This window comes from Nanorana parkeri, unplaced genomic scaffold, assembly GCF_000935625.1.
Source record: "Nanorana parkeri isolate BGI_ZX_2015 unplaced genomic scaffold, ASM93562v1 scaffold1821, whole genome shotgun sequence".
NCBI lineage: Eukaryota > Metazoa > Chordata > Amphibia > Anura > Dicroglossidae > Nanorana > Nanorana parkeri.
Window position 1 is genome coordinate 45,166 of NW_017308089.1, and position 12,069 is coordinate 57,234.

The 12,069-nt window shown below is 39.7% G+C and overlaps 1 protein-coding gene across 1 annotated transcript in view; it reads left to right on the forward strand.

Annotated features, from left to right (window-relative positions):
- Nucleotides 1–12,069, forward strand: part of XYLT1 (xylosyltransferase 1) — a 104,000-nt gene that overhangs the window by 43,094 nt on the left and 48,837 nt on the right. The window contains exon 3 of the mRNA XM_018571726.1: nucleotides 9,324–9,540. Coding sequence (XP_018427228.1) covers nucleotides 9,324–9,540 — 217 coding nt within the window. The remainder of the gene's footprint in view (nucleotides 1–9,323; nucleotides 9,541–12,069) is intronic.

The window sequence follows — 12,069 nt, forward strand, 5'->3', positions numbered from 1 at the left end:
CCCATAAGAAATGCAGCACTAATCTGCATACTCACCCCTATCCCACCCAGCCCAAAACATAAAAAATCTCTCCTCCTCCCATTACAACTCTACCCCTAAAATTCATGCTCCCACCCTCCAAAACTCTCCTTTTCTCAGTACAGGTCTTCACCCCCTGCCAAATTTCTCCTCCCAGCACAAATCTGTATTCCCACTCCCTCTCAGTGCATTATGACCTCCGGAACAATTCTCCCCATCCCCTCCCTCTCTGAACTTACTCAACTTGTGAAACATCAGAGCCAAGGAGGAGCCTAAGGAAGCTTCCTTCAGCTCTAAATTCTATTGACAGCCAGATGCCAGCTACTGCAATGGTGGGCAGGCATGGTTCAGGACCTGGGGAACCTGACAGGAGATTCAGGGCACATGCCCTGGGTGTCAAATGCTATGATGCTATGGTGCTACTCAAAGGGTTTGGTCCTACGGGTCTTGGAAGCAAAGCTCAACACAATTGCGGTGACATAGTGAGGCGCCAGGAATAAATATCTATTTTCTATTATATACTGGATACTGTTGCCACACACCTTCTACTCACCATTTTGTATTTGCAGTAAGCACATTAAACTGGACAGAATGAAATCATTGCTTGCAGTGTAGCTGGGCTCTTCCCTTTATTGTAACATCTGCGTTTTTTGTAAATATGAAATTATGTGTAATTAAGTTTAATTATGATGGGAATCGCTCCTGCGTGTACAATATTTAATGCATTATCTGTGTTTAAAAGTCAGTCCAATTAGTGCTCTTTTCTTTGCTGTAGAGAATGTTCAACACAATACAGAGTAACTGGAAAACATTACAAGCTGCTGCTACCTACATTTCAAAAGACATTTCTTTAAAAATTTTGTTACTAACATATTTATCATTTAGCGTTGTATTTTGGAGTAAAATGTGTTTTGAATTTCAGTTAATCATTTTTTAAAGGGCACCTTAAAGCACAATTGCACTTTTACTGTGACACAAAATAACAGTGGGTTACCTTTACTGAACATAAATTCTGTTACTAGAAGCATAGCCTGACTGTGTATTTATATCCTGTTTTTTGTAAATAATCTGTTCTGCTCTACTGTTTAAAGACTGGAAACCTGCATTGAAATGAGCAAATACAGCAGCCTGTATACAAGGAGCAACTTGTTCACAGCAGAGCAAGATGTACTCACAGTGCCTGGAGAGTGCAGACCATGGTGCTGTGAAAATACTGGCTTCTTTAGAGGCTTCAGGGAAATGTACAGTGAATTATAATCACCTCCATGCCTCCAAACTTCCAACAGAGAGTCCCCATTTCAAGCTTTGCTTATGCAGAATTCTTTCATTTTCAAATACCAAGCTCCATGCTTTCCATCGTAGCTGTCACGTATTTGGTTCACCTACCTGCACGCGGTGTTGGGACATAGAAATATCCTTTTATTGGGCGATTGCATTGTTTAGATAGCAAAACGTTTTTCTGGCACACTCACATGCTAGCATGTAAAAAAACTTGTCTCACACTAAGGTTAAAAACAGAGGTTTGGATACACGTCTTCTGCAGAAAATGTGAAAGCCGCACAGCCGCGCCAAGGCACCTCTTATAGTGCGGTCCTGACTTTAAACTATCAGAGTCTCCATCTTGGAGCACATGGGGCAGAAGATAAAATTGGGTGAAGGTTTGTCAGGAGGAAGCCCAACCCTCTTAAAGGCACAGATACGCACAAGGGATCCCGCACATCCCAATGGCAGCTGAGACCCCCCATGCATCACTGCACCAAAACAGTCAAGCAAAGCAGATGAAGAACGCACTCATCAATTCGTCACCAGCTTTACAGTAAGGTGCACACGGAATGGGCTTTAAACAGTAAAATAGCAAAAAGTTTTCCTGGCACACTCACAAGCTAGCATGTAAAAAAACTTGTCTCACACTAAGGTTAAAAACAGAGGTTTGGATACACGTCTTCTGCAGAAAATGTGAAAGCCACACAGCCGTTGTATCCAAACCTCTGTTTTTAACCTTAGTGCGAGACAAGTTTTTTTACATGCTAGCTTGTGAGTGTGCCAGGAAAACTTTTTGCTATCTAAACAATGCAATCGCCCAATAAAAGGATATTTCTATTTATTATGTGCATGTTGTCACAATATCCGGTAATCCGTGCCGGATTTACCCTTTGCTCCATGGTTCTAGGCTGTCAGCCTATGGTGTTTCAGGCAATCTGCACTTCTCCTTCCCTATTTAGGACTTCCTCACTTGTTGCTGTTCGTGCGAGCAACAAGTCTTATGCCCTGTATCATACCCCTTGTTTCTCTTGCGATCCCTCTTTCCCTGTGCTTTTGGCGTCCTTGTATCTAGCTGGTATCCCTGTTTGGTGTTATCCCCTGCTTTGCTCTTTGCACCCCTGCTATATAATTTCAGAGTTTGCCCTTGTATTTTGCTGAATACTACCCTCTGCTTTTATTTTATTTTTAAATTTTCAAAATGCTTTATTGAATAACAGTGTAACAATACATTCCACAGTACCAGATAGGGCATTCCTGTAATAGCGATTCATTGAGTCTCCAGGAGAGGCAATTAGACCGTGCACTTGCTAAGTCTAATATCAGGTGAATGGGAGCATGGTCTGAGATAAGAATGGGGTCTATGGAGGCCGATCGTAGGGAAGGGAGGTCCTTGTGCTGGAACCTCCACTACCTCCACTCTACCCTCAACCGATGCGACCCGGTTCCTGATTTCATGAACCTCCTGGCGCAGTGCATGGACGATTTTGTCCGCCATGGAGTCCATGTCCTGTCTAGTAGGTAGGTGCGACAAGATGGAGCGCCAGTCCCCGGCTCATCCTGGGCCTCCGATGCATGTGAGGCATCTCGGGAGGGTTCCTCGTAAGAGAGCACTGACGTGATTATCGGGGAGGGCGGAGGGCTCTGGGCGGGCGCCGGCTTGTCTGCGGGCATGGATGTCAGCCTGCCGTATCGTGTGTTAGAGGCCGGGCCTGGCGTGGCGGTTTTCGTAGGCCCCATGGAGTAGGCCGTGCGGGAGCTGTGGGCCGTACCTGAGCGCAAGAAGAAACGAAAAAGATCCGGTTGCCCGTGTTCACTAGGTGTCTGTTGGGAGTCACGGTTCTTCGACATGCATAGGTTAGGTCGGTAAAGTCACTGGTACCACTGTATTGGCCGTCAGGGTGCAGAGCTCCTCACATTCGTGTCTTTACACCGCCATGTCCAAACCACCTACCCTCTGCTTTTAGCAGTGTGCTGTGAGTCTCTTGATTCTGCCTTCTTTGCTTATCTCCTTCAATGTTTTCTCACTCCAGCCATTGTGTGTCTGCTTTCTCCTACCTATTTGCTTTCTTTGTACTTCAGCCTAACGTTCTCTAGTGCTCTATTGTTTTGTTACTTACCTTCCAGTGTATCCTCCACCCTACTACTCATTTACCCCTTCACATCTGAGCTCCACTCCTTCCTTTTGCTTTGTTGTATACTTCTATCACACTCTCCCTGTGTGCATTTACGTCTTGTATCTGCTCTTGGTATTGAACCTTTCTACTTGGATCGCACACTCCCTATGTGCATATACGTCTATGATCTGCACTTCGTATTTTACATAGTTACATAGTATTTGAGGTTGAATAAAGACATTAGTCCATCAAGTCCAACCTATTAGGATCTCATTCTAGGAGTACCCGTACCCCTGTATATTACGGTCCCTTAAGAAATCGTCCAAAAGTTTCTTGAACAATTCCACATTATTTGCTGAAATCACCGCCTGTGGCAGTGAGTTCCAGACCCTAACTGATCTTACTGTGAAGAACCCCCTTCGCCCCTTGTGCTGGAATTTTTTTTCCACCAATTTTAGGTGATGGCCTCTAGTTTTTGTAACGGAGTTAATTTTAAACAGTTTATCGCTAATGTTGCTACCACCATTAAACATTTTGTACATGGAAATCATATCCCCCCTTAATCTCCTCACCTCTAATGTGAACATGTTTAAATTTAGTAGCCTCGTCTCGTAGCTCTGGTCCTCCATACCCCTAATTAGTTTGGTTGCCCTTCGCTGGACTTTTTCCAACTCAAGGACATCTTTTCTTAGTACTGGTGACCAGAACTGGACCGCGTACTCCAGATGAGGTCTTCTCTTCAGATTTTACCTTCTCTGATCCTGTATCTCTTTGTATGCATGTGCAATGCACATCTCCTGTGTACTTTTCTACTTCTAAGTATTCCTCTAGTTACTTACCTTTCCTGTTTGTTACCGCCTGCTGAGTGCTGTGCGTTTTGCACCTTGACTTGTGTGTGTGTGTGTCTCACTCACTTTCTCTCGCTCATTGTGTGCCTCTGTTCCCATCTTGCTCCTCTTGGTTTCAAGTTCCCTACCTTTTCTTGTATCCAGTTCCCCGGTGCTTCAACTAGTCCTTTGCGTCTGTGTGGGTGGGCAAGAGGGCTGCAACCTGGAAGGTGTCCAGCAGCCAATCATCCTCACCATTGGAGGCTCTGTCGAATACCTGGCGCTTCTTAGATTCTGCGCCTCTCTCTCTGTGACCAACATCCCAGATATCCCTCCTCACCATGACTACAACCTGCTCCGCAAAGCCCAGAGCTCACGTACCCTAGTTCTCCAGTCCCCAGACCGTGAACACATGTGTTTTATTTTACTGCTTAAATATGTCTTATCCCAAAATAGCCACAATGGGAAGTATTACAGAACCACATAAAAGGAAAGGTGGGCATTGATGGATGCATCCTAACGAAGTCCCAGATATAGGCACGTATAGTGTTAACATCATCATGCACAGCCCCTCTCACTTACCCATGTAGTTAGGCCCATAATATTTATGCAGCTTGTAACACTGTTATGCGGCATCCCCCCTTCGAATAGTGTGAGCATTCCTTCTGGGGCTACCCTTGTGATGACCAGCACAAAAAGGGAAGTATACTTTACACACAAGTTTGTATCTACTCACACCCACTGAGTAGATGCGAGTGTAATTAGATAATACAAACTTGTTAAAAGTTTACTATCCATTTATGTTTGTCTTATTGAAATCTTTCTGGGTTCATGTTGATTAAGTGGAGTACTTTACTTACTGCTGCTGGCAATAGTTAGTGGATGTAATTATACTAAAGCAATGGATGATCGTAGCAAGCACTGGCTAATACCATATTGGCTTTTTATTACACTTTTTACAGTAATTTTCAAGCCCTTTTCCTAATGAAGTGTATTACGTAAATTGTGCTGGATTACTCAGTTATAGGTGGATGCAACTGTAAAAGAGTAATTGATGCTCTCAGCAAGCACTGACTGAAACTACTTTTTTTCTTTGTTCAGAATAGTGGAGGATTGATTTGGTTCATTGTGGTTGCTGGTTAATTTTTACTTGGCTGGGTTTTTACCGCTTGGGGTGTGCTGTAGGATTTATTCTTTGTAATATATTTAAATGCCTTGGGGGTGCCTTTATTCACTATTTATTTATTATTATCCATTAAGGTGAACCTGTGCTTTGTGCTTGCAGAATACCTGTACTCTGAATATACTAAGCCAGGGGTGCCCATTAGGTAGATCGTGATCTACCAGTAGCTCTCAAAGTTGATGCTGGTAGATCACGAAGGGTGTGAATGGCGGCCCCTTTATTCCATTTTAGTATATTTATTTAGCTGTGCACACATGATTACCTATTAGCCTGAGTCTGCTGAACCAAGCTCCCTGACACCTTTCTGTTGAATTAATATATATTGTATTTGTCACCACTTTTGTTCCTGATTTGACAGAAGTTCTTCTGTTGTGAAACTTTAGTTTTATTTTAAGGCTTTAGTCTTTGCTGCATTTGTTTTTTGCTTCAGTTTTTTTAAATAATCCCCTTTGTACATTCTTTTGCTATCTTAGTTTCTTAGTTAATTATGTTAGGAATTCTTATGTTAAAGGAGAACTGTGAGGTGAGTGATTTTCACTCACCTCAGAGTTCTAGCCGACCTGTGACAATGAGACTGTCACAGGTCGGCTCAGTAGATAGGGAGGTGAGCGATTTGAACTACACTGAGCCACTCTTATCTGCAGTGTGCTGTAAATTCAAAGCTGTTATTTTAAACAGAAAAGGGAAAAATGCAAACAGAAATTATAAGTAATTTTACTTTTCCAGGCGCTCATAGATAAGTATCTATTATTACATAATTGTAATTACAAAGCTTCTACTCTAAAATTATCCATTATTGCCTGAAAGTCTGGTGGTGGTATTAAAAGCTGCCGTGGTCCTCTAATTCTCTTCATGAGGAACTGTGACTTATAGGCTCTCCTATTTTAGACTAAAATTGTATTTTGCTTTGGTGCCAGTAACATTTCTTGGGTAACAATTATGGTAACGTTTTGCTGCAGGTGTGTTATTTTCCCGTCACTGATACATTATTTTATTTCTAAATAAGAATGTTACGTAGTTTTTGTTTATCTCTTCCTTGCTTTGTGATAATAGTAGTAATGTGCAGTGTTTATTTCTCAGAGAAGAGGATCGCATGTAGAAATTTATGTATATATTGTGTAGGCAAGGTAAACTTTATGCTAAATAATATACATTTATAATGCAATAGCTATGTTTTGTGTCATAAACGAAGCATGTGAATGCATAGTCTCAAAAGTATACAATTTGCCTATTCTACTGACTATAATAGCATAATGCAGGCATTCAAAGGTGTCTGCACATACCTTCAGATGCCTTCTCCAGCACCCTTGGACCCCTACAACCTGCACCATTCTTCAATGCCAGTTATGATATTTCCTGATAATGTGACCTTCCCCCTTCTTTGTTTCCTATTGGCAAGAAAGACTGCTGGTCATAGTGATGTTTAGCAGTAAAAGAAGTGCACAAGACAGGACATTTTGAAAAAGGTTTGAAATGAAAGAGTTGGGGTACTGAAACAAACATCTAAAGTTATGTGCATTCTATTAGGTTTTAAGAGGTGAAAGATGTTATACAGTATTTATATTCATCAATCTTAAAAGTTGAACGAATAAATTTGAAGTGAACTGTAGTTCCCCTGCTCTTAACATAATGTGCTGCATTTACAAGCATGTTGGAGGGCTTACAACTATAGGTATGTACAATAGATACATATGGATATACTGTATAGATAGATAGGGATATAGCAATTAGAGAAACCAATGAAAAAAGAATGAAAATCAGAGAAAGCAGATTGTTTTGTTTTCAAAGCATACCTTTTCTGTTTGAATGAAGTTCACTATTAACCACCTGCTCACCAAGGTATGTTTTGGAATGGCGAAGTGGTGAACACTTAATTCTGCACTGCCCTTTTATAAATGGCAATTCAGAAACAACCATCAGATGACCAGTGCGCTTGTTAATTCCGGTAATCCAAGTCATCCTCGGTCATCTTGGTTCACAGATACAATATACAGAGCCCATCTGTAACTTGGGATTGCTGTGGTTTGTTATAGAGAGACTAATTACAGAGATCACAGATGTAATGTTTACATCTGTGAGCCATCCCCTTTCTCTCTCAATGGAGGAAGGAGGAATTACTGAATGAGTCATTAATTAGTTCCACACAGTAGAATACATTTTAGCCCTTTCACCACCACCTCCCTCTTCTCCTGCACATGTGGTGTCCATACTACCTCTTCAATGACTTGTATATTAACAATTTGCCTCCCTTATCCTGCACAGCACTTCCCTTGTCTCCACCCCCCACTGTATATGGCATGTATGTATGGTATTCAATGAAGCATTACCAAATTCTATGTTTTATCCCCCTCAATACCAGCATGTTTCCTTATTTTTTTTAAAAAGGGTTCATTTTGGAGATGTTCACACTGTCCTGGCATTTTTATTTTGAGAGAAATTAAGGGAAACATATGTTTTTCCTTTATATAATGAGAATTAAAAACCTCAGTGGTTATTAAATACAATCAAAAGAAAGCTTCATGTGTCTAAAAACCAAATATTAAAAAATTAATTTGAGTACAGTGTAATTGGACACAAAGTCAAACATTCACAGCACTGAAATCTGAAAAATGGCCTGGTAAAGAAGGAATATTACAGACTAGTAATCAACTGGTTAAAGCCACCGGAAACTGGTATTTTGTAACATCATATACTGTATATGCTAAGGACTATAGCAGAGAAATCAAGACATTCACTTAACCTTGGTATGAGCTGGTGTCATCAAAGTATGTATTGCTAACATTTCTGAACTTACATTCCTACCAACAGGATTGCCAGTTTCTACCTAGTCTCTACCTTTGCTGCATATAATAGCAATGTTTTCTCATTTTGTTAAAAATATTGATGGGGATTATCAGAAATGTGTGTTGGCTTTGTTTTATCGCAACATGGTTTATCGCAACATGGTTAATTATGAATGGTTGCAAATGCTTACAAAGTTGCAAAAAAAGACACATGCTCTTTAGTCTATCTGTAGCCTCAGAACCCCAAATCCACAGAGAAAGGCAAAAACACTGGATAAAGTGTGTTCTAGTTAACACCAATAAGGATAAAACATTGTTTTCTGCTACCCATAGACAATCAAATAACTCCCTGGGCCAACATTCTACATACTGTACATATTTGTAGCTATAACCAGTCCCTATGGAAGAACATTATGTATTTTAACAGACCTTTCATATATGTGGATCTTTCTATATGTGAACATTACATATTTTTTCCTTCAGCCAAGGAATGTCCATATGTCTTTTGTGAATTTACTATATGTGCCATTTATGTATTTATTTATGTATGTATGTATTTATACATGATTATCATATCTGCTCCTAATGACTTGTTCTAAATGGTGAATAAACCTAACATTTTCTACAGAGGGTAGCTTAACTACAGCAGCCATTGGCTATCATAGTGAAGCAGTCAAGCTACAATGGCATGTATGTAGCTTGGTAATATAAACTTCATGCATGTCTGTTAGTTGATTGTAATAAAATCCAGTTAATGGTAACATTTAGCCCCATACCAAGCAGCATTGCCAAAGCTACACTTGTTCCCTGTTTGGCCACTGTGCTGCCCTAGATTGATGGTGCAGACTGTGCAATCTTCCACTTACTTCTGCCTTGCGTTTCAGTAACAATAATGGATAAGTAGCACTTAGAGGATCTTCCTGTTTTACACATTAGAAACGTTAGTAAACCCAGTACCTTACTCCAACCATTAACATTGATCTGGTATGTAGCCTATGTCAGGGAAGTTCAGGCCATCATCAACCCAGATGACATTTTTGAGATATGCTAACATATGTGTACAGGTTTTTTTTTGCTAATTTAGAATGTTACTGACCAATATGTGTTTGTAATCAACCAATCCATCTCTTTACAGGTTCATCAGAAAACAGGGCCTGGACAGGTTGTTCCTAGAATGTGACACACACATGTGGCGTCTCGGAGATAGAAAGATTCCAGAAGGCATCACTGTAGATGGTGGCTCTGACTGGTTTCTCTTGAACAGGAAATTTGTAGAATATGTGACCTTTTCCAATGATGATCTTGTTACAAAGATGAAGCAATTCTATTCCTACACACTGCTTCCAGCTGAGGTATGTTATATTGATATGTACTACTTATACATATTGTTAGTGTAAACCATAGAGATTACTGCTTAGTTGGAGAACATTCTGCATATATGTCTACACTGTGCATTTTAACATCATTTTTGTGGAGCTTTTTTTTTTGTTTTGGATAGAGTTAAGGAGGGTTATACCCTGTCATCTTTTTTCTTGCCATCTGTGTCCTATTTGGTAGATCTCCCTTTCAATTTCTGTCCGATAGCTACAACAGGAAGGGAAAGAAAATCCCTCTAAACAGAGGAAATGCCTGGTGGCCAGCATGGACATCAGAACTAATGTACCCATTGGAAGATTTCCTATCTATTCCTGTTCTGAAGATAACCAACAATCGGACAGAAATTGGGACACATAAAAAAAAAAAACAAGCCTTGACGTGTTGTAATCCCTCTTCACTCTATCCAAAACTAAAAAAAAAAAATGTTTTACTTCAGTTGCACTTTAATAACACAGTGATAATTGTCAGGCGTAGCTTCAAATGCTCAAATTTTGTATCCAAAAATATTTTCTAGCTAAAAAATCTTACCATTTAAAATTTGCATAACTGTTGTCAATTTAAATTCCAGTTTTTTCATACTTAACCTCCCTGGCGGTATGATTATTCAGGATTTTAGGTACCAACCCAGATCCAGGCATTTTTTATGAAATAGTCTGTAAATACCCAGGAGGGTTTTAAATCAAAATCAAATTATGCCTAAAATAGGTAGGTGTTAATAAAAAAGGAACAAATGCATGAGGAGCTACAAGAGGGAGTCCTGGAATATGGGAGGGATTCGCTCATTGGTGGATTTTGACTACAAATTCATCAAAAAAAGTCCATATACATTTTAATGGCCATATTTTAAGTGTATGCAGATATATTGTAGTAATAAATATTTTGTATCTGTTGAGATCTGGACCAGTCCTCAATATGCAAATCTACTCCCTGCAAACCCAACAACCTGATTTATTAGTTGTCAGTATATGAGTCCGTGTTAGTTGCCAGTATATGTCTTCTGTTTCAGCAGATAAAGGAAACAAATGTATTAATTCCAGAATCCCAACATCTCTAGGATATGTTTGTCCTACTAGTGCAGCAAATTAAATACTTTCATTTGCACAGCATTAACTAATAGCTAAAGCATCTCTTCACGTCTTTAAGGTACCAAGAGATGCCAGCTTTAATCAATTTTTGTGTGGCTTTGAGCGGATTATGTGAAGGAAACAAGTTAGAGAGAATAATTTCTTCATGAAGTTCGTCTCTAAATTAACTTATATGAATAAATACCTATATGTTATATAAAACAGAAAGCAATGGCATAGATGGTGCAAAACTATCTTTGTATTACTTGCTGCCTTATTAGAGATCCATTTTATGTCATTTTACTGTGGATAAGAATGCAAATCACCAAACAAAAATAAGTAAGACATTTACCATTATATTGACACTTCTGTGTACACTTTTCCTGTCCCTGAATTTCATTCCTGTTCATAACAAGGTTAGAGAACCCAATAATGTAACATACACTTAATATACCTAATCAAAAACATTACTCAAGGATACTCTAATGGGTTTTATACTTTGTTAAATTTAGCTAGGCATGCCCAGCGTACATATGTTTGTTATGTTTGTTCATCTGGTGCCAACAAATCATTCCAGCATAAGAGAATTACTTTTGTAGCGTAAAATAATAGCAGACAAAGTAAGACCTGAAGTGCATCCTCTGTACATGATTGCTTATCATTGCTAACAGGCATACCCCGAAATCAAAGGTATGTTACAGTCTAGTTTGGAAACTAAGAGAGAGCAAGCTTGTTACCAATAACAGTAATAACAGTGCAAGACCAGAAAAAATGTATAGTATTGGCTGGTTCTAGGCTACATCTAAAAAAAATTAGAACTTTGTTAACCCATTTTGTTTATGGGGTATAATAAATAAAACTGATGAATAAAAGAAATAAAAATAATACTAAATCATGTGAACTTATTATATTGCAAAGAACTATTAAAAACAGTGTACTGATAAAAATCCGTTTATGGCCTTTAAAACAATTTAGAAATTAGGGACAGGGCTACCGCTGGCATGGACAGATGTTGAGCTGAGATCCCACTGAGAGCCTTACAATCATGAGCCACCCTGTAGGCTAAAAGGTTGTCCAGCCACACTATCATACCACCCAATTGCCTAAGCCCCTCTTGTACCCAGCCATGAGCAGCCATAGCACTTGACAACCGTTGGCATCTGGAGCCCCCCACACACCAATAATGACACACAAACAACTTCAGGAGTCAGAAAATCCTGTGGGAGTTGGGAAGAAGGGGGTGGACAGCAGAGAAACCTTTATAAGCCTACCCTGGAACAAGTAAACTCACAAGTCCTGGCAGCCATTACAGAATGTAATATGTCTTTAGCAGGGAAAATAGAGGAAGTTAAAATTAACATAAACCTCATTCCTCATGACATACAGGGCGTAAGGGATGGGGAGACAAAGGCAGAAAATAGTTTTTCCACTTTAAAACAT